Genomic DNA, 23,286 nt, shown 5'->3' with positions numbered 1-23,286 from the left:
TCCGCCGTCGGACGCGAAATATCCATGCTCCACCGCCGCCGCGAGAGAAGAAAAATAAGAGTACAGTGACATCGCATTATACAATCGTGCTCGAGGCACAATATGTGCGTCGTATATATTATATATTTACGGCAGGCAGACGCGAGCGTACGTTGCAACCGCAACTGTCGATCTGTTATATGGCTACCGAATCGAACTCGGGCGCGAACGCGGAGATTGCGTTGCAGATAAAAATTCGTGACACGACAACACGCTATACGTGCATTTTTCAAGACTTGAACGGACAGACAGACAGAGAGAGAGAGAGAGTAAAAGTAGTCGGAATAATTTGCTTTTATTTCTATTTCTCGTACTTACAATATTGCTTTTACATTTACAAACATTTATTATTTACATGATTTAAGAAATAACAAACTGATGTTGGCACTGTATCTCATAATTTCATGTGTATCTGTTATATATATTTAACATCACCGAAATAAAGCACTGAGCACTGAGTCGACAACCCCACAGTGAACAATAACATACGAAACAACGTCGAATAGGCAGCTCGTCGCACACACATAGGTGTAACGCGCAGCGGCAGTAGGCTCGAACTGATCTCACATAACGCGGAGGAACGGCCCCGATAAAATTGTTACGTTTCCACCAAAAATTATCCCCTTTTTTCTTCTCTCTCGTACACCGTGGCTCTTTTTCTCTCTTTCTCTTTCTCTCTTTGGGCATACGCCGCACACTGCTGCACTTGGCTCGGCTTATTTGCTTTTTTTTCTTCCCTCTGCGTAAAAAGTACAAAATTGTGGTAATTTAGTCCCCACTATGTGCACATAACTAGTGTATAGAACCGCGTGTATATACGCCGGTTAACCAAAGCTACAAAAAAATGCCTGCCTCGGAGTTGCAGAGAGGAGGAGGCCTTTTTTTCATTAAAAAAAAAACAAGAAGGCATAAAAGTGCAAGTGCATGTACTCTCCCGTGAAACAATGTAACATTTCGCACGAGCAGTGGGGGCTAAAGCCGTTTTACAGCCACGAAAATCGTTGAAAGCAAAGTCGAAAGAATTTTTTATTCAAATCGAAATGCTCACGGGTTGGCGTAAATCGAAAAGTTCGCATTGTGCGAAAGTAAAAGCGCGCGAAAAAGCAGCGATGCAGCACGTCTATACGTACGGGGGTCAGAGTATAAGAGCCTAAATTGGTACACACACGGAAAATCGGTATCGAAATTGCTCGGCTCCGAGTCCCGATGCAAACGATCGCGCCTATGTACGTGCGTTGTAAGTTCACTCGGCAACAGCAGATCGAAAGTTGGACACGTGCACGAGCTCGAGAGTCGCGCAGTTCGGAGAGTCGTTGGCAGTCGTGTCGCGCACGCGGCCGTTCTCCAATCGGCTCCTATGAGCCGCGGCCATCTTGTTACGCTGTCCGCGCCCCTCGCATTTCTCAGCTCTGACTCTCACGTGCGCGGCCCGATCTAGCGCGCGCTTTTATTCGCGATCGGATGCGGGATTTAGCGCACTGTGTACAGTACGCCGCTATTGTTTTTTTTTATTTTCCTTCTCCTTTGGCCGGAGCTCGGCGGCGATAAGAAGCGCGGCAAAAGCCGCTTGTGGGTCGAAAAAGGGAGTCAGTGACGGCGGCGGCAGCGGCGCAGACATCGATAAAAAAGATTTACTAAGGTGGCTCGGCCGCGGGGCGTAGCGCGCGCTCCGTCGGAAGGTCGCTAGCTTCTGTCCGCCGAGGCTGTAATTATACAATATAATATACCGATCGGTGAGCGCGCGGGCGAGAGCGAGAGAGAAATGCAGTGCTGCAGCGAGACTCGCTCGCCGCACTGCTGCGCCGCAGTAAATGTCGGCCGCGCTCCGAACGCAAAATATCGCGGCCTGCCCAACGAGCTTCTTGAAAATAATATTTTTCGTACGCGTACGAGTGGGCGAGACGCTTTTCGATGAAAATCTTTCTCGAGATAATTTAATTGAGTTATTACAATATCCTAATGTAACGAGATTTTTCGGTGCTATCTCCAACATGGTCAGCTCCGTCTTCCGTCTTTCTCGTGATATTCTGGCCCTTTGATATCTCCAGTAACTGCCGCAGCATCTCACCGCTGCTGCTCCTACTCGCTTTCGGTGTATGACTATAATATACAAGTGCATTAGTCTTATGACGTGTATATGTATACAGGCGAATATATACAGGAGACCGAATCAAACATAAACGAAGGAGACTTGCGCCGCCAGCAAGAGAGAGAGAGAGAGAGAGAGAAAGAGTATATAATTACAGGGGGCTGCTCGAGCGACGAACTTCAGAAGCCGAAGCACGCAAACCAGTGGCTAGAGAACGAAAATCCCTCACGGGCTTTTGCGCGCAGACGATCTCCTGTTTTTTTCAAGAATTTCATATAAATACAGATGCAGGTATTATATATGCTATATATATGCGCGCGAGCCGCGAAAGTATTGAATCTCGTTAACAGACTCGGAGTCCGCAAGTTTGTCCAGTTTCGATGTCTATGTAGCAAATTAATCATAGGTTCCGCCCGGCCAAACTTTCTATACATGTATACGTTCTTTTTTTCTCGAAAACGCATTCGTAGAAAAAACATTGTAATGGTGCTCGATTTTGAAGAGGTCTTTCACACCCTGCAGCAAGCCGAATCGTGCCGGGCCCCAGACGTTCAGCGCAGCGATCGTACACCGAAAAACAAAGAAGCGCAGCGCGCCGAGGCCGAAATTTTTCTCGGTTATTACCAAAATATCTGTCGGTGGTCGATGTCTATAGGTATACGTAGTCGCAGTATATACGCTCAAAAGCAGGAGCCCCTTGTGCGCCGCGCCACCGGCAATTAAAAGCAAATCTTTTCTTTTTTTCGGTGCAAGGGGGGTCGCAACTTTCGGAGAACGGAGGCAGTTAGTCATCGCGCAGCCAAGTGTATACGTCTAGATACACGCGCTTATAATATATCCCGCATATATACCGCGTACGCTTGTTGTATGCTGCTGCTGTATACGACGACGAGGGGGGGGGAGGCGTCTTTTTCGGACAGCGAGCGCATCGGCTCGTGTAGTTGTGGTGCGCGTCGCCTCTGGGCACGCTTACGAGAACTGTGAATCTTCCCTTCGAGCGCGGGACCGAACAAAAGAAATCGATGGGCCTTCGAAGAGCGTCGATGCACTGAACCGATAAAAACATTTTTCGCCCAACTTGGCGCGGAGGTGTAAAATCCGCTCGGAGAAAAAGTTCGCCTACAACACCGGTATTATACGTACACAAAATACCGATGATTGCTCGCGCTCGAACGAGACTTTGCATGATCTGTGTTACACGTGTGCATTCGGAAGGCGGCAAAAAAATTATGATATGCATTACGTAGGTTTGTTTGCGTCTTTCGCGACTCATCAAAATAATAGTTGCCTTTTTTTCGTACGACTTGTGTTTTTTTCTGCTCGCAGCATGATTTTTTACACTTGCGCCGTTTTCCGCGAGGTTGCGAATCACTGCGTTCGTCGGAATCACATATTTCACCGCGACATTGGACTAATTAATTCAGAATTTATCGAGCTCGTGCAGACGGTGCTGCATCGCTCGCTCGGTTTGAACGGAACGTTTGTTATTACAAACCGCAGCAGCCATGTTAGCATTACTTATACAGGAATTACAGCGCGATGATACACATGCACGCACACACATGCAGTCACACAAAAGGCAACGATTTATAATGAAACATTGTTTGATGTAAAGGACATACGTCGTCGACGAAATGTACACACACAAGAGCGGTTCAGCATTATTGGCGCTGATTATACGTTGCATTTATACGTGCATGCAGTATTACAAGCTAAAAGTACCATTAGATCGTTGGAATGCGTGAATCACTCTGCTCTCCGGCTCTAGAGAATAGAAGAAATAAAAACAATGGGATCCTTGTTTGTGCATTTTGCAACCGTGTGGAATAATGGAAAATCCATGTCATTGACCGATTGCGAATAATTGATGGATTTTTTATTTTTACGACTGAAAGAACATCAACTGGAACTTTGGATAAATTGTCGTGGGTCGTGTTGATAAAACTAGAGACCACCGCGTTGGGCATCATAAATCTATTGCCGAGCTTCTCACCTGTACAGGGACTAGCAAAAAAAATCCTGATACCTTATCTCGCATATACATACGAGTACATAAATAATAACTCATATTAATGCGCGTATGTATACGAGCGAGGCGCTATAAATTTTATCTAGGCTCGTTCGCGCGCGAGCCAGCGCAGAGCGGCAGTGAAAGCGAAATTCGAAATATGCGAGCGCAAGTGCCTACATGCGTATAAATAAATTAGTCAAGGAAATTCTCTCCAGGAGACGTTATGGTTATAAAAGTTGGCGAGAAAGAAAGAGACAACTGCGCTTCGCGTGCGAGAGGGATCCCTTCAAAAAGTAAAAAAAAAAAATAAAAATAAAAAAACCCGCAAGCCCAAGACCTACAAGAGTTACGAGCGGTATATGTGGCCTTAAGGCTCTCTTGTTTCTCCGCGTTGTATGTACGCGCGCACAAGCTGCGCTGCTTGAAAATCATTTCTCTACGTTTCGCCAGATTTATTGCGCTTTCCGTGCTTTAAAATACAAAAAATATGTACTCCGCGCACGATACTCGAGCCGCCGAGAGAGAAGAGATATTTTTCATGGGCTGCTGAAGAGATGGGTCAGCGTGCTGCTGCTGTTGCTGTTGTTGGAGAAAGAGGGAGAGAGAGAGAGACAAAAATAATTTTTTTTTAAGCGAGCAAGTTTGATATTGTCATCTCCACGCGATTCAAAAATATTCAAACATTAATTTATGCCACTATGACTAAGCACGTTAGAGTCGAACAAAAAGATGGAATAATATCCCTTAGGCCTTGCACGGGCATACTTACGTATGAGATATTTTTGAACCGATAAGGAGGCAACAGCAGCAGCAGCAGCAGGACCGGTGACAAAGGGTCGGCGAAACGCCCATCGGTAAGTTTTACGCGGGGGCGTGCATATTAACCGTTTGAGAGGGAGCCCAGTGCTTTCTTCTTCCGTTTCTATCGGTGCTATATATCGGCCTTGTTTATTGCATTACCTACCGTCGCTCGCCGGCAGCTTCTTGGCAAACGCGCGTCTATACACACGACTGCAAGATTCTCGTTACACATTGTTCGTGAATGTATTTTTTTTCTATTCGAGCACTCGATGAAATTTATGCCGATTCGCGTCGACGTTCACTTTGTCTAATTTTGCGCTACTGTATAAACACTCTACATACCACGAATATAATATGGAAAAATCGTTACTCGACGCCTACCTCGCTGTGTGTGTGCACGATGATGGACACAGCGCACCGCGCGCGCGTACAATTTTTTTTATTGTCTTTCGTGTGCAACAACTCGCCACTTTTTTATTTTATCTTTACGATTTTTCGGAGAACTGCAGTTAACCTATGCATGCCTATATGTGTGAATGCTTGCCAATGCCAATTGATCGTTTTGGAGAGTTTCAATGCAAATTGGCAAACCGAGTGACTATATTTACATTTCGAACGTTATAACGGTAAGTCAATTTGTCAGGTAGTACGTGTACGTCCATAAGGCGTGTCATTTTCGGGAGCAATTACTAACAAAAGTCAGAATGAAATTACTTGAAAAATTGGAGAAAAAATATTTGGTGAAATATCGAGGACAATTGTTTATTTCCATAACAATATCTTCATAATGAAGTGAGTGTAAAATCTTAAAAACTTAAAAATGGAAATTATGTCAGAAAAATGTGTACGATTTATTCATATTCAGGTAAAATCACAAGTCAAGTATTATAACACTGTTGAGAGCAGTTAGTGAATTGTAGTGTTAAACGTGCTCGGTAGAACGCGAAACGATCTCCGATTGCATCTTGTGGTATTTGGGTCAACATAGCAAGGCGCATACTAGCGAAAGAAACAGCAGCTTTCATAGAAAAGCTATGTAACGTAATGGCGTTTATCTATATAAATCGTGCTTTGTAATAAAATAACATCCTTTGCACACTTGTCAACTACGTAAATTAAACTCAAAATTTCCCATCTCTGAGGAGAGTGCAAAGCTGTACATTCTTAATTATTGACTAAGATTTATTGATTTACCACAATTTATTGTTACTAAATGGAATAGTTACAAAGTACTTCGTGATTTTTTAAATTTAACACGTATATTTTAGATTATGTAATTTTATTGGCGTATACAATAATGTATTCACACTGTCAAAATACGTGAATTTATAATCTAATATGACTAGCGCCATCTAACGAACTATTTTTAATATTGACGTAGGATATGAAAGGACTCGTGTCGGTATACTGATTTTAAGAAATATTATGAAATATTATTGACCAGTTGTGAGTTAGGAAGCAAACCATGGTTTGGTAGATAAATTAGAAAACACCGAAATTATTGATTCATTTATTTAATTTTCCATCACCATTTTTACAGAATTTCAAATAATTTAGTAAAATTCTTCTCTTTTGTCTCGAGTCCATAAATCGCTGTTGAAACTAAAATGATTGAATTAATGTAGTAATTTTATTTAACAATTTAGTTTAATTTTTAAATATTTTATATTCTCACTTCGTGGATGTTCTGTGAACAGGATTTTGACTATAATCAGCCAAAGTTCTCCATAACTCGGGGGGTCCTTCGATGGACAATGGAAATTGTTGCCAAGATTGTAGATCATCTCCAAGTAATTATTAAAAATATAATTTTTTTTATAAACAATCTTGTTAAAATGTATTCAATATTTATTTTTTCATTAGATGCTAGGAAAACCATACCTTTAATCATATTAATTTTTCTTTTATACATATTACTCATTTTATCTTCGTCTTTATACCATGATTCTTCATCAAACGATTTAATCTAAAATCAAAGTACCAAATTTGTGAAAAGAATAATTACTTTAAAATGTTTAATGAAATCTTACATTTTCAATGCCACGTGCATTATCCGTGTTTTCCAACGAACTCCTACCTATTCGTGGGATATTTTTTGCAATTTTAAGAAAAAAAGCTGGGACATCGTCCGACCATACGCCCTGATTTTGAAGTGTTGCGTAACAAACTGTTATGAATAAAACTAAAGTGACAAAGAAGTATAAAAAAATAAGATACGAGTTTAAATTCAATAAAACGAAGGAAAAATTTTGGTAATACCCAACGACGTGTAGCTAATGTAAGTGTTTGTTCGTTGCAGCAACTTCATTTTAAGAGACTGACAACTTTAGTCAGAATCTTCTTACTTTATATGCATTTTCATCGATTAAATTACAATTTCAGTCACGTACAATAGAGGTACTTTGAATTGCACAGTTTAATTCATGGTTGACATGTTATAAAATACTTGACAAAACTCGGAATATCGATCTTTTTAACTTTTGGTGAATTTTAAAAAAACCGCTTGATTTATTGAAGATATTCATCGAAAAATTCATTGTCACATTGATTGTCATTGTCATTATTCGGAAATAATAAAGAAAATTCTTTTTTTTTTTGAAAACTTTGAATATAAAAAAATGATTGTGAAGAAGACGTGGTTTTGGCATTATAAATAAATGATAATCTTTTTAGATTTGAACAATTTATTTTTTAATTGTCATAGCTCATACACTTGATAATTTTTTAGTATTTAAATCATGAGAAGAAGCATTTTTACAATAAAATCAGCAGAAATTATTGTTGAAGATATTTGTTGATATACTCGAAGCTTGGGGTGAAAAATTATTAAATGGAATCCTGACGAGTGTACCACGTGTTGCAATTATCTCTTGCGATTTCGCAGATAGCATCCATGGCGCGATTGGTCATGTCGTAGTCTACTGAAATAATGGTATTATTGTTGTAAAAAATTATTTTCTGTTTTAGGAGCTAGTTTCTTATATTTAAATAACAATATTGTATTTATATCATATATCTCTTGATGCATTGTTTTAAGTGAAATTCAAATTTGTTGCTAATACTTTCTTTTCTCTTTTTTAATTAAAAATTATTTGTTTTAAATAAAAATAATTTTATTTTACTATAAACTTGAATGAAACATACCTGATATAGAGTTGGCTCTTTTGCCAAAAATACTTCCATTGAATGGTGGTTTTCGATAAGCGGCATTAGCATTGACACTCATGATCACAAAAATAGCCAAAAGAAAAAGAGTAAGACGGATGGATAACATGATTGATTTTACCTAGAATCAAAAAGAAATGAAATCATACCTTTTGATTCAATACATTTTTTTTACTTTAATCAATAACTTTAAATTAATTTTACAAAAATGTCTATTAAAAATGGTATACTATTCAAAAAAAACTGGAAAAGCTCTGAAAGATTCAGCTAGCAAATCATGCATTGAATGCGGGTTTACTAGCTTTACCCGCTGTTTTATACCCGAGAAATAGTCGGTATGATGTAGTCGGTATAATGAATTGCCCTGACAAATGCACTGTATACACGTTCAATATTAAACTATAAATACCACTCTGTAACAAATAAAGATTCAAACTTTGCAGTTAAAGGAATTTAAATTAAAAATTAATGTGACCTTGGTAAACTTTTTTATGAAATAATGTAAATAAATAGTGGAATTCGGAACCGCTATGAAACTAATATATTACTTAGAGGCATATGAAGCTTAAATAAGAAATAAAAACACCTTCTACGTAAGCTTTCTGTATCTGCGGAAGTGTACTCTGTTCTGAGATTGGAAAAAAACTGACTGCTCAAGGAAATGTCTTTCCTTTATATCGTCAAAGAGGGTGTGATGAAAAAGCACAATATAGGGGTAAATAATACGATTAATTCTCATAATACGAAGCTATCAGTGATATTGATAAAGCTATGTATTTTCTTAATAAATTCTTTGGAAACTCTAGGGAAATCTAGTTTGTTTCCTACTCTTATGTGTAAGTTCATTTCTGGAATGCAATTAAACTTTTTAAAAAAAATTTTAACTTATTTGATAAGTTAATATATTTAATATGTTCTTATGCATTGTTAAAATTATAAAACGTTGGGACGATACAAATTAAAAATAACGTTATTAATTTAATTGAATAAAATGTTTGTAAACTTTCCATTAAAACTAATTAATATTTAAGTCATTCGAATCTAATATCAATTTTAATAGGCATTATCAATATCAATGAGAGGTCCTTTTTTTTATAAATTCCATTGATAGAGTTAGGAATAATCACGTATTTTATTATCTGTTGAATATTTCGCACACAAAACTTAACAAATTATCATAGGCTTATAGAGGACACAAAATAGAAAATCTAAAATTTTGATTTCTTACTGATACATTGCAGCTTTTATGTGTCTTTTTCGTACAATTAGGACGGAAATGGTTGTTATATTTTCATTTTATTTTGCTTTAATATTTCCTTCAATTGTATGAAAGCGAGCAAAATAACTAATTTGGAATTCTGCGGTATAATTAGACATTTTTCACTGTCAAGATCATATTTGAATATATGAAATTATTGATTATTTTTTATTTCAGTTTAGCAAGATGTATAATTCAATCGCCGATTTTAAAGCACACTTGTTTACTTCATCTATTCTTATTTGTTTAGGTAGTGGTTTTAAATAGTTGAATGCTTAATTTAAAATTAACATACGTATGTAAGAATTCCTGTTGTTTTTTATAATATAAAAAAAAACCTGACGTCTGTTATCTTTCATGTTTATTCCGAATCGATCTTTCACTATATAAAAAACTGAAAAAGCCCACGAATTTTTTCAGTTTTTCCAGATTATTCATCAAGTGTTAGAGTCGAAAGCCCATATTTTGCGCGATAATTGGTTCTGTGACACTACAAAAATTCTGAAAAAATACACACATATTCTATTGCTAATTCCAAGACTATTTTGTACCAAATATTATTCGAAATTTGCTTCAAGTTGTTTGTTTATAATGAAAATATCGTGTTTTCTCATTCTTGAATTTATCTTTAATAGTAATTTACAAGTGCCGAAAGTAAAACTTTTTGGAAGGGCGTAGTTTGGGGCCTTCCTATTTTAATAATAAAAAAACAAGTTTGGTCTATGTAGGTGCCGGTCCTAAGTAGTATCTTCTTTCACCCATTCAGTCATCATAAGACTGAGAAACTATGGGACGGTCAGAAGAAATGACCAAACGATGTAGTTAGAGGATGAAGCGCAGATAAAGACAACACTCAAAAAGAATTTCACCGGAGATTTTACATCTTGTAGCTTTTTTGATGTAGCTGGTATCTTAAAATTCTAATTTTAATGTTTTAAATTTTTTTCCTAATGAATCTAGTACTCTCGTAAACGCTATTCTCCACTACTTCTACTCATCAGGACTCACAAAGGCAAACTTATTGGGAGTCCATTTTTCGTCAACGATTGTTCGATGATTGGTTACAAATCTTGAATTTTGATCGCTATCCAACAACAGTGCTAGGCCATATCTAAACAATTTGCCTCTAAGTGTCAAATATCAATATAGCCTAAAACATCTAAAGATGATTTTTCATGCAGAATTTTTCATATAGATTTGTCATATTCTGTGATATAATTTTTACAATTTTAATTGTACACGAGCGAATTAAATACACAAACGTATTAAATTTTAATAGGACTAAAACTGCTATGTAACAGGGAAAATTTTATTATGAGTCAAGTATAGTCCAACTGTTCCATCGATCACATTAATTTTGATTACACACACAGTACTTATTTTATCGTACATTTTTCTCTGTATGTATAAGTACCACTGTAATCATTTTAGAAACTTTTTTAACGTTTTTCTGGCCCTGAAAACTTTATTATTTTAAAAAATTTGCTTTAGTTTTTTTGTTTTTGATTGTGGATTAATTTGACATACATAATCTTTCTATTTAATCACTTTTCTCAATATATATTTGAATTTTCAAAATAGTTTTGTTTTTTATACGAAAAAAATATCACAATATTACTCAATTACTCTACTACAAAGAATTGAAGACAGCAAACTGGAACAATTATCAGAATTAGAGATACCAGATCTTGAAAAACACGCTAAGAAAATGTATCCCTTGCTGGTGCCTTTTTCAAATCATTCATTTGACCTTTCTGGACATGTATAAAAAAGGTCGTGGGTTTCATTTGTGTTTTACATTTTATTTTTCATATCCGTGATATTATTTAATATTTCACTTGTGATTAAAATTTAAGTTAATATACATATAAATTGGTTGATATTTTTAAATAATTTATTTAACAAATAAACAGAAATGAATTAGAAATAAATGTAGCAACGAAAATATAAATTAAATTATGTTTTCAATTTTTAATCATTCCCCGAATGTAAGTTGTAACAGCTGCTTGGAATATTGGCTACGATTATCAGTTGCAGAATATCTGGATCTTTGGTACGATTCCGAATTGGACTGTGAAGTAGAAAATTTATACCTTATAACTTAATTTTTTTGCAGATCGTAAATGAATTTAAACAAAACATAAAAATTTCTCTGAAAATGGGCTTCATGTACATTTTGTGCGTCGAGTTTATATTTGTGTCGAACTATCACAGAAAATCGTCGATGCCAGCAGTGGTATTTTTGATAAATGGTACGAATAGCCCGTACCGTTTCTTATTGATCAGGTTTGAGTCACACAATTTTCGAATAAAATTCAAGTCTCGCGAAGCATAGAAATTATTATTATTTTTTTTTAACAAATTAAAACTTTTGGTGGTTTCTGTCCAAAATAGTAGTTGCATTGTTTGGTATAGATACTAAATCAAAACTAGGAAAATAATACAACTAATAGCGACACGGTCCAATACATCTTGCTGTGTTAGAATTGGGCCAAGCAAATTTTTGAATTATGAAACAAGTCGGCAAGTAGCTATGAATACTAGAAGTAAGACGTTTATCGACAGTTACCTATTCATTTAATTGTTTTATTGTTGAGTATCTATTTATCTTTGCTTACATTGTTGCGTTGAAGTCCATCCATGAATTTTAAATCGTAATTTTTTAAATGAGTATTTATGATTCCTGCCCTGATATTTGCGATACGAGTGAAGCGATAATTTATATGTGATCTGAAACATTTTTTTTCGGGATGCAGGGTATAGAAAATCGTATTAAGATCTGACTAGCAAAAAAAGAAAGACCCAGAACAAGTGCTTATCGCTTTCGGCTTTAAAATAGAGTATAATAATTTATAGAATAAATATCAAATTAAGCACAAAGAGTTTCATGATTAGGTGCAAGGAGACCACAAAAATTATTTCTAACGGATCTATTACTCGATTTTTAATAAATAATAGTCAGAAATAATCATGTCAACTTATGTTGGTATGAAGGATCTATTGTCTGATATACGAAGACTACATGTGAAAATTTTGCACATACTGTCTACGTAATTTAGTAATGAATAATTTTATTTTTTTTATTTTTTCAAATGTTTCTCAAACCCTTTCGGTACGCTCTATAAACTAAAAAAACTAAAATTATAAAAAATATTCATATTTGTACACTTAAAATTGTATATAACATTGCAAATGATATGAAAGCTATATGAAAGATATTAAAAGCTTTTGATTTACAATATTTTATAACTTTTATTACCAAATAAGTTGTTCATATTTACCATTACAATAATAATTATTGACTAAATAAATTTTTCTCCGCTGTAATTTAGATTTTACGAAGAACCATTTAACAAAAAAAAATATTATCCAAATAAAAAAAATTATGTAGAATAGATTTTCTAAACCAACTTGTTACACTGAGTGTATATTCGTAACTATCACATCAGATAATTGCTATTGCCGTATGCTACTTGCAGGTTTAAGTGATAAAGGAATCCAATAAAGATCAGCTGATTGTGACATTTTCATGCTGTTTTCTTTTTATCTACAGATATTGAAAACTTCTCTTCAAAATCATGTCTCTGTTGTCACTCATTGCACACATAATCGAAAGCATATTTTCACTTCAAATTAGTTTATCATTATTTATGAGTTGATTCAATTTTTTAATCTTTTCTAAATCTGACATCGTACTTTCATATAATTTAACTTTTATTTCTTTATCCATCACTTACATATTTAGACAGATAAGAAGTAATATAACACTATTTAGCAACATCAACAAATCATCAATCAATTATTTTATCTTTACAGATCACTTTATAGTTCAATTAAATGCAATTAAATTTTTTCAACAGGCATCGCATTATAAGGATACCAAATTGCTTCATTATATAATAATGATAATTATTATTCACAACTCACTAAGCACGATGTTGTCTCAATCAATTTTCGAACTCAATATGTTATATCCCCAAGACATTGGCACTATAATACAGACAAAAAAGATGCAAAAAAAAAACAAATGGTCTTATCATAAACACGTTGCACAATCATTCTAGAAGACTCCCATGTTAGTTCAGCTTGATTTTGTAATCCTGAAACTCTCAATTTAATTTTTTTCTTAACAATACTACCACGAAAGTTAATATTATTGTATTACGATTTTAACTAAAACAATTAATAATCTTATCGATTCTACGTACGTCTATATTATATTCATAGGTGTAAAATTGTCACAATCACCTATCGCTTCTCACTTTTTACGCACAGCAACCATAATTTTAATTTTTCTTTTAATTCGATTTAATTTTAAAATTAACATACGGTAAATCCATTTTGTATGTCTTTAATATAATTTTTTGTAATAATTTGCGTATAAAAAGATTTTCTTCTTTTATTTTGAAGAAACATCGTTAATGCTAAAAAACCCTTTATTTTGCTTACGTTTTCATGAAAAGTTTATAGTAAAAAGTGCTTTGCGGTTTTTTCAATTTTCTTTCATCTTGTTAATGGTACTTATAATATAATCTAAGGTTGGTATGTGTACTGGATTGAAACGCAAGTTCACTCATTGAGTTGCTGGACAGTGATTATTCACGTAGATGTTTAATTTTTCTCATAATGTAGATACTTTATTTCAAATTTTCTTTGTAATATGTTGCGTGCAAAAATGCAAATCCTACGTATAATTATACGCATTAAAATTACGTTTATTTAAACTCTCGCATATAGCTGATTGAATGAAAATGTATATAATTATGTACAATCGAGGAAGTGTGTATATGTTTGTTACATAAAATTTCCCAATATTCTTATAAATGTTATCAGTTGAAAATTATTTTTTCAAGCTACCGTTGGAATTTTTTTTATTATTTGAAATCATATTGTTGAGTGTGTTGAATACAAAAAGATTTAGTCCAAAATTGGAAGACTGCATTATGAGGTATGTTATAAAAATGAAAAAAGTGTCAATATATATGAAAATTTGTTCAAAAATCCTATCAATAATTACGACATTACATGGAAAAATTGATTCTGTATGAATATTGAATCATTAATAATGAATTTTTTTCGAGTCTTAAAAAATTATTGAGAGTTTTAATAATTTATATGATCGAATAACTCAGCACACTCTTTTAAAATTAAGATAGATGTAATGTCAATCATCTTTAGTTTTGATGTGATGATAATATATTTATTTATGTATATACCTGTGCATGCTTAATTTTTAAAAATTTTAAAAAACTGGTTTGTATATTCTTATAATATGCTTTATGTTTTGCACGATGATAAATAACATAATGAGTGATACACTTACTTGCATCATGAATAAATACAAGACAAATTTCTAATAGCTAAACATTCAATGGCCAAAGTATTTACAAAGATGGTCATTGCTATCTATAGAACACGATGAGAAAAATCAATTATAATAAACAAAAAACTATGCACGGATCCACTTCCTCTGAACATGTTTTATAATAAAAAGGTCTCTTTTTCAAATAAAAAAATTTTGAAGTTTACTATACAATCAATAACCTATACATGTACACGTAACTTGAACAATTCAAACCAAACAGAAGTTTGAGTTGAACAAGAATCATTTTGAAACATAACGTATCATTCTCACCAAAACGATTCTTACAAAATTTATGCATTTTATTGATAAACTAATTTTTTCAAATGCATGCTTTCGAATTTTCAAAAAGCAATATCGTACTATGTGAAAATCGAAGTTGAAGATAAAATAAATATTGTAAAAGACAATTACAATGTATGATAGGATGTCACTTTGTGAAAATTCGTCCCAGCACAAACAAACATTAATGAAAAAATCTCTTGCCACAATTGGAAGAGGAAAATATCTACACGGACTAATGATGAGTATCGAATTTTATACAAGACAATTAATTAACCTTACATACTTAAATAACATTAAAAGAATTTGAGAAAATTAAGCCGCAAGAGAGATAGTAAGAAATGATGAAAACTAAACTTGACCGTTGAATAAATCACGCGCTCATAATATTATTTGGAATTGATTAGTTTAAAAAAATTAACGATAAAAAGTATATTTATATATTTATATAATATGTACGGAAGTGTGATCGTTTACGGTTTGATCCAATACGCATACCCGAGTCTATTCGAGTGTGTCGACTCCTGCCTGGTCTGATTATTTTTCACTATCATTTGTTCTAGAAGTTAAACGAACTTCCCATTACTTATAAGGTATTACAGGCGGATCGTTACATTCTGTGTTTTAACGTGATTAAGATTAAAGACTATTAGGGGGAAATGATGTAGAGCTATTACTGTGTACCAAGCTCAACATTGAACCGCTGAGGCTTTCGTCATCCGGATAAGATTCCTTTGAAGCTTCTGCTATTGCTAATGCACTGAAAAAAGCAAGCAATAAATTGAACATTATTTCTTTTCTTAAATTTTATGGAAAATTAAAAAACCATTGAATTATTACCTGAGGCCGCTTCTTGCACTTTCTTCGTCAAATTGTTGAAGTTCGCGCTCATGTTTTTCATGAAGCAATCGTATTCGTTCGCTACGTTCATCTAGAATTTTTTGCGTCTCGTCCTCCAGCTTTTTCTCTAAAAGTGCTCGTCTAACTAAAACTCGCTCTTCGAGTTCACGACGCTCTCGGTCTCGCTGAGATTCAGCATGCATCTTGTTCTTCGACTGATAAGCCATTAAAATTTCAAGCTCGCGATTTAGTCGTTGCTGTAAATCATAAATCATAACAGTAAGAAATCCATAAATTTTACATCAAAATGATGGAACACGTAAATTTATAATGATTTATATTTTATTACCTTGAGAATCTGGCATTCGATCTCTTGCGATTCATCCAGACGAATACTTTGTTTTTGTAACATTTCAGAAATACTTTGCTCATACTGCTCTCCTAAAAGGGCAAGCTTTCGCCTTTGTTCTTCCTTCAATTTTTTAATAACAGCCTTTTGTTCATCCTTCGGCGTTGTTTGTAAAATTTGAGCTTTTAAGGCTTTATACTGGCGCGTTTGTATCTTACAAGTTTCGCGGAACTGCTTTCTTATCTGCATCTCTTTTTGCTGCAATAAATAAAACGTATTTAAAATTATTACGCATTTCTGTTCACGCAGACTACAGTACATAAACTTGTAGGAGTATGTCTCTCATACAGGATCGCAGTTATGAAATGCATCAGTAATATTGATTTTGCTTACCTTAAGGCTTTTCGGTTGTTGTTTGAGTTCAAGCGCATGCTTCTTACGCAGATCACGTTCAGCGCGCTGCATATAATCGCGCTGATTACTGAGTTCGGTAGAGTGTTGCCAATGGATTTGTTCTTCTCGCAGAGCGTGAACAGCTCTCTGTTGCCTGTACTCTAACTCTTGGGTTTTTTCGTGATGCCGCAGAAGCATCGCGTGTGCTTGCTCCAACTGTTGTTGCCTTTTATTCAACTCCTAAAAAATCAAGCATTTCCATCCGTTGAGATTATTGTAATTAAAAAATATTCTCTCAAAGTTTTCTTCTAACTTACTTCTCGAAGAAGCTCTTGCTCCAGAGCGTGATAGGAGAGTAGTTTTTTCCGACGGAACTTGCGTATCTCAAGATCGAGGTACTCCCTTTGACCACGTTGAAGTCGTTGCTCCTCTTGAGCTTCACTCTGCTTCAAATTATCTTTGTGACTCTGAAGAGTAGCATCGCGCAGTCGTTTGGGAGTCATCTCGTCTTGGGATAACTCTTTCTTCCACCTTTCTTTGTAAGCCTAATTCAGAATGATATATTTTTAGTACAACAGTGAAATATTGCAAGCGAAAGGTTTTCAATCCCAGGATTTTGAAATCAGTGAATAGCAGCAAACAACAGTTTACCTTGTATTCCTTTTTCTGTTGAGTTTCAAGGGCTTTCCGGTCGGCCTCTTGCCTACTTGTTATCTCTTTATGCAATTTCTTCTCAGCATTTTGATTTTGCTTCAGCTTTCGATCGAGTTCTTGGTGATGTCTGGCTTGCAATTTTTCCAACTCCTTGCTAAACTGTTGCATTAGATTTTCGTATTCCTTTTCGAGAAGCTGTTTATGCGAATCGACCTCAGCCTTGCAACGCTCTTCTAGTTTGACCTAGATGTAAAAAGAAAAATATTTAGCTACATATGAACTTGTGGCAAGTACTAATACCTGCTACTTTGATATCATTGAGCATAGCAGAATTTTTAATTTATGTGCAAGCACGTATACTTGTATAACATTAAATATAAATATAGATATATGTATTATATATTATGACTAAAAGTATGCCATAATAAATAATTCAATTTAGCTATCCCAAGTTGTGACTCAATTCTAAAGTAAAGATGACTAATAGTATAGTATGAGTAAGCACAATGCAAATTTATTCTCCAAACTTCGCGATATTAATTAAAGAATTTTAGCGAAAATTCATAGAAAGGAATGAATAGGAATTTCCGATAAGCATTGAATACCGATATGGAGGCGAGCCGTGAAAGCGGTCGTGCCTCGAATTATGCAGGCAAAAAAGTTAATGTTCTAAAATCATCAATATCTCACCAGTGCGCCGTGTTGTTCTCGTCGCATCCTCTTGTAACCACTCATCTGCTCGTGCATTTCCTCCTGCATGTGCTCCTTCTGCTGCTTCGTAACGATCGACGTTGTCCTGATAGTCGCAAAATTATTAGCCCCGTGCTCGATCAGGTTGGCCGTCATGCCCGTCGAGGTTGGCATTTTGTTTCCGGCGTGGCTGCGCTGATTGCGCAACGAGCCACCGTAGCCGTCATTGGAGTCGGCGTTATGCAGCGGCAAGCTGTTGGTCGATGAGCTCTGCGACGAGGCCGATACGCCCATCGAGTGGATCGAGTGCTCCGAGGTGATGCTGTTGCTCTTGCTGCTGTCGCCACCTGTTTGTTCGTCGGGAGTGTCTAGTTTTTCGTCAAAGCCGAGAGTAACAACACCAACACATAGCACAATACAATTGTTAACAGTTAAACAAAAGATCGAGGGTTAAGGGTTACTCGGGAAGAGATAAATGGAGCAAAAAGTACAACGGTACACAATAATCGCGTACAGTTGAATAGCCAACACCTTTACTTAAATTCGCTAGCGCGAAATTGGAATTCAGGGAAAGTTTTTAACGGTTTGAGAAAGCTCAAACCAGGTGATATGGGATTTAAAAAGAAATCAACGTCCACAGGATTAAAGAAATAGTAGCCCACTTACCATCAGCATCGCCAATCTGACTTTCCGTCTCGCAAGTATCGATCATCAATATTTTTTTCATTTTACGATAATTTAAATTGTCTAGTTCGCGCACCGCAGCTTTTGTTCGATTGATCAGGTCTACGAGGACGTTTGATGAGCGAGATCTCGTGATGAATGTATGTTGCTGAAAATTTCAGTTTAATTGTCAATTTTCAAATGGAGTTGTTATTGTTCTATAAGTAGATTATAAGTTGAAGTGGTGAGTTTTTCCAAAAATGAAATTCCATTATCAAGCAAGGAAATATTTTAAAAGAATTGTAAACGGAATTATTTCTCAGGCCTAAATCCACCTGAGAGCATTTTAAAGGCGAAAGAAAAATCAAGCTTTCACGTTTCATTATAAAGTATGAAAAGACGTCTTGATAAAAGATAATAAATTGTTTTGTATCGTAGTATAGTAGTAAAGTAATTGTCAAATGAAATCATGTGTATGAGCATATACTCTTATAATAAAATACAGACTCACCGATAACAATTTCCCGGAAGTCGGCCTTTCGTTGGGGCTTTTGGTCAAGCAAACTTCGACGAAATGACGGAAACCGTCCGTCCACTCTGACGAGTGTAACGTTGGTCGTTCGTTTTGGGCTATATGATAGAGAGCACTCATCGCATTCATATTGAAATACGGTGGCTTTCGCTCCGCTGTTGATCACATAAAAAAATACATAATCAAACTCAAATGTGAGCCAATTGACATTTTATTACTCAGAAATGATTTAAAAACCCAAACTAAATTGAAACAAATAATTGCCGATGAGAAAAAAAGCTCGAACGCGAAAAGGGTAAAAAAAATTGTTTGTTATTGCACAAAACGTACGCACGAGCTCGCGCGCATCAGTTGAATGAGCGATAAGCTATATCATCAAATACATACAGTTTAGTTCTGTGGTTTTACGTAGATTTAGCATTTTTCATCTTTGCAAATTACGATAAACTTGAGAGATGATTTTATTGCGGCATTGAGAGTTGTAACTCGAGTTGTAAGAATTTCGTAAATTTTGAATTTTACTAATAAATGTACCACGTAGATCAATTATCGATCAATTAATCTAGCCGAAATGATAAAAACGACTTTGTCAACATTAGTGACTCACCTAATTCAATGCACGTTATACCGAGGGACCAGACGTCGACCTTGCCATCATATTGTCCTTCATCCATGGCTAATATGACTTCAGGAGCCATCCAGTAAGGAGTACCTACAAAACTATTGGCAGGACACTTGATGCTGGCAGAACCAAAATCAGCCAGTTTGACGGTGCCATTGTCAGTCAGTAAAATGTTCCCGGCTTTGACGTCGCGATGAATCTTTCCCAAGCTGTGCAAATAGTTTAAACCTCGTAGCACTCCCTCGCAGATCGCCGCGATTTCTTCTTCCTTGAGTGGCCTCTTGTGCACCTCGATTATATCCGAGGCCGAACCGAGACAGTACTCCATCACCAGCTGCAATCATCCGTGAAATTGGGTTGTTATTTTATTTCTATGTATCATTGTTACTTGTACTTATGTACACAATATTTTAAATGAATATAGATTTATATATTTGATTATTAAATTTCAAAATTCATCACTTTTGTTTAAAAGGAATCGTCTAGTTTTGAGAGAATTTTGAGTTACAGTAAAATATATGCTTCAACTGTCACAAACATCTCACAAACTTGTTTCATATTTTAACAATAGTACTAAAAATATTTAATTGAAATTTACTGCAACTGTTTATTTGATAATCTAAATATTTAGATATAGGGAATTTTAATTCATTTTTTATCAATATAATAAAATTAAGTCTTACCCATGCTGTATGATCCCTGAGATAACATCCTTTGTATTCAATGGTATTAGGATGTTTGAGCTGCCTTAAAAATCGAATTTCTTTCAAAATATCTTGCCATTTTTCATAAGTTTGTTTTCCCAAATAAGACATCTTCTTGATGGCAACAATTTCTTTTGTAACAGTACATCTTGCATAGTACACAGCACCAAAACTACCATGACCAATTTCTCGTAGGTCCTCAAATATCTTTTCAGGATCATTCTTTTCAAATAAGTCTGCTATTTCTGGATCTTTGAGACTACCTGGCCTAGGTGTACCGGCAGGCATGATCTGACTATGGCGATTGCTATTGCCTCCAGCTCCAACTCCACCGCCACCACCTCCTCCTCCACCACCTCCTCCACCAGCAGAGGATTTGCGGTAGGCCCCTCCGCCACCACCGCAAGCTCCCGAGGAGGCAGCCTCCCCGTTGCCACCTTTGACTTCCAGTTTTGAATCACGTCTACTTCCACCTCCGTGAGCTAATGGCGATGACGATGAGCTACTACCCCCTTGCTTTGGATGATCCTCTACCCAAACCTGTGCCAGCTTGTTACCGTCCTCTGTCAATCCATCAGCCTGACTGTAGCTCGCCTGGCCTATTTACATAGAAAAAAAATGATATAGTATTACTCAAATTTAAAATTTAAATTAAGAATAAATCTAATTCAACAATAAATATCTTGGTTGTACTAATATGGGCATAAAAATAATGCATACCTTTTTCACTATTTTATATTACATCATTTCTTTTTGAAAATAAATGTTTTTAACAAGAGACTTATCCACTGATAAAATGCATTAAAATCATTTTTTTGGTTCTTATGAATGAATGAGAAAAAAATTTGTTATTGATTTTGATATTTATAGTAAAGTGTAAAGGCATAAAATTTATAAATGTTTCATGTGAAATTTGTTTTTAAATGATAAAATGCCAAAATTGTGTAGCCACTGGATGAGTGGATTATTTTAAAACTAGCACATAGGCGAATTTCACAACCGTTTGTGGAGCAGGTGGAACATAATTTAAAGAGAAAAAGACTCACAAAGCATTTAGAGATCAATGTTGCAGTAGCAGCAGGTTTTGCTCCATTCCAACCTGGAAGTCGTTTCTCCTGCAGAGATAATGAGAGATTCTTGAAGCCCGATTCGCGGGGCTTCGGACAGTAGCAGCAGCGGCAAAAGCTCCAGATGATGCTAACTCGGGCACTCGCATTCCCAGCTACGTGCGAATAACTGACCGCTCGTCAACGCACATATCGCACACCGAAGATAGACACAGTGAGAGCGAGATACAGATAGAGCGCGAGAAAAACCTGTAATCATTGCAAAAGCACAACAAACGTTTTCAACACATTATATACACACACAGACACATAATAAAAAGAGTCGAAGGGGGTCGAGTGGGTCTCGCATCGTAATACGAACTATATATTGGAGCTGCAATGCAGCAGCGGGCAACGAGTAAAAAAATACCTATCAAAACAACCTGCCGAGGTTTGAGCTAAATCTTCTCCGAAGAGTAATGTAAAGCGAGAGAGAGAGAGAGAGAGAGAGAGAGAGAGAAATTACATATTAACACACAAGACGGGCGCGACTTGAGAGCGAGAGAGAGAGAGAGAGAGAGAGAGAGACTCTATATAACTCCTCTAGCATACACAACTATTCAGAGAGTGAGTGAGTGAGTGAGTGAGTGAGTGAGTGAGAGAGAGAGAGAGATAGATAGAGAGAGGAAAGGTTTGCTAACTCGCGGAGAAACAGCAAAAGCAGCAGCAACGGTGCGGCAGAGGCTAGCTCTCGAGCAACGATGACGATTTCCAAGTAACATTGGGAGTACGGAGGCGCGGACATGGTATTATGCCGTGCGTCGTATGCAGAGTCGGTCGAGTTATCGGAGACGAGAGAGGAGCGGCCCCTCACGAGGCTCCCCTGTGGGGCGAGTCCCCGCGCTAAACGGATCCAGGGTGTTGTATCGTGGTCGCGACTCGAGTTAGTTTCGATAAACGAGAGAGAGAGAGAGAGAGCTCGCGATAAATAGCGAAATTGTCCTCACCTCCAAAATGGCGAGATTAAAAGGTCGCTGGCACTGCTCTCGGTCGTGCCGGAGCAGCATAGGCTGGCTCCTCTGCTTAGTTAGTTAGGTAGCTTCCTGCGCCTGTGTGAATATTTGCTGTGGCCGATATATAGGTATACAGCATGTAACTCGTAATACATACACACAGTGCATACATATAGAGGTGGGTGCTATATAGGTGTATTGTAGGTATATAAAAAGAGGAGCACGCACCACCAGCACAATTAGGAGATCACGCACAAGCACAAACGAGCAGCTAGTAGTAGATCGTCAACGACGACGACGACGACGACGACAGTCGACACAACACACACTGACACTGCAAAAACTCACTTACGACGGCGCAGCACACGCACGTAAACATATACACATAACGCGCAGAGCAGCTCGGCTCAGCTCGACACTGTGCTGCTTCGGCCAGCCTGTGCTCAGCCGCTCTGCACGCAGCAGCAGCAGCAGCAACTCACACACAACACGCACACACTGACGTATCAGCATGTACAACAGTCGTCGAAGCAGTAGCAGCAGCAGCAGCAGCAGCAGGCAGCGAGTCTCTAAGCTCCAAATACAAAGTCGAGTCGTCGGTCGGATCGAGCTCTATACGCACACGCAAGTCGTGCGAGAATCTCTCGCTCGCGCGCGGACTACCAGCGGAGCAGAGCAGTCGGAGCAGATCGGAGTGTGTGTGTGTGCGTTGCGGCGGGCCGCTATACATCGCCTATAGGTTGCTATATAGTAGGCAGTCTGCCACAATCCGT

At 36.5% G+C, this 23,286-nt stretch overlaps 2 protein-coding genes across 11 annotated transcripts; both read right to left on the bottom strand.

Annotated features, from left to right (window-relative positions):
• Positions 1–7,650: 7,650 nt before the first annotated feature.
• On the bottom strand, positions 7,651–14,127 carry LOC106659101 (SIFamide-related peptide). Of its 7 annotated transcripts, none has more exons than XM_014381427.2 (3): positions 12,645–14,127; positions 8,085–8,226; positions 7,651–7,858 (listed from the first exon to the last, which is right to left on the bottom strand). In XM_014381427.2, the coding sequence occupies exons 1-3, from the start codon at positions 12,645–12,647 to the stop codon at positions 7,767–7,769; spliced, it is 237 nt and encodes a 78-aa protein (XP_014236913.1). In that variant the 5' UTR covers positions 12,648–14,127; the 3' UTR covers positions 7,651–7,766. The 7 variants fall into 7 exon arrangements, with proteins under 7 accessions (XP_014236913.1, XP_023317082.1, XP_014236916.1 ...); XM_023461314.1 differs by lacking the exon at positions 12,645–14,127 and adding an exon at positions 8,692–8,773 and having other exon boundaries at positions 7,651–7,861; XM_014381430.2 differs by lacking the exon at positions 12,645–14,127 and adding an exon at positions 8,654–8,674 and having other exon boundaries at positions 7,651–7,861.
• Positions 14,128–14,623: 496 nt separating this feature from the next.
• Positions 14,624–23,187, bottom strand: LOC106659100 (serine/threonine-protein kinase Tao). Of its 4 annotated transcripts, none has more exons than XM_014381424.2 (13): positions 22,508–23,187; positions 21,501–21,770; positions 20,434–21,053; positions 19,736–20,084; positions 19,108–19,283; positions 18,600–18,765; positions 17,934–18,301; positions 17,241–17,486; positions 16,907–17,134; positions 16,590–16,829; positions 16,197–16,454; positions 15,848–16,104; positions 14,624–15,767 (listed from the first exon to the last, which is right to left on the bottom strand). In XM_014381424.2, the coding sequence occupies exons 2-13, from the start codon at positions 21,505–21,507 to the stop codon at positions 15,647–15,649; spliced, it is 3,036 nt and encodes a 1,011-aa protein (XP_014236910.2). In that variant the 5' UTR covers positions 21,508–21,770; positions 22,508–23,187; the 3' UTR covers positions 14,624–15,646. The 4 variants fall into 4 exon arrangements, with proteins under 4 accessions (XP_014236910.2, XP_023317079.1, XP_014236911.2 ...); XM_023461311.1 differs by having other exon boundaries at positions 22,742–23,187; XM_014381425.2 differs by having other exon boundaries at positions 17,934–18,280; positions 22,508–23,186.
• Between the last annotated feature and the right edge of the window lie 99 nt (positions 23,188–23,286).

Source organism: Trichogramma pretiosum, unplaced genomic scaffold (genome assembly GCF_000599845.2).
Source record: "Trichogramma pretiosum strain Unisexual culture from Peru unplaced genomic scaffold, Tpre_2.0 scaffold2, whole genome shotgun sequence".
Classification (NCBI taxonomy): Eukaryota; Metazoa; Arthropoda; class Insecta; order Hymenoptera; family Trichogrammatidae; genus Trichogramma; species Trichogramma pretiosum.
Note: the sequence above shows the minus strand (reverse complement) of the source record. Positions and strands in the feature narration are given on the sequence as shown.

Excerpts from the sequence above, each read along its gene's own strand:
- LOC106659100 (XM_014381424.2), bottom strand. Across the intron at positions 18,766-19,107 it reads CTTCCGGGAAATTGTTATCG|CAACATACATTCATCACGAG; the intron begins GTGAGTCTGTAT and ends TGAAATTTTCAG. Across the intron at positions 17,487-17,933 it reads GAGAACAACACGGCGCACTG|GTCAAACTAGAAGAGCGTTG; the intron begins GTGAGATATTGA and ends TTTTACATCTAG.
- LOC106659101 (XM_014381427.2), bottom strand. Across the intron at positions 7,859-8,084 it reads AAGAGCCAACTCTATATCAG|ACTACGACATGACCAATCGC; the intron begins GTATGTTTCATT and ends TTATTTCAGTAG.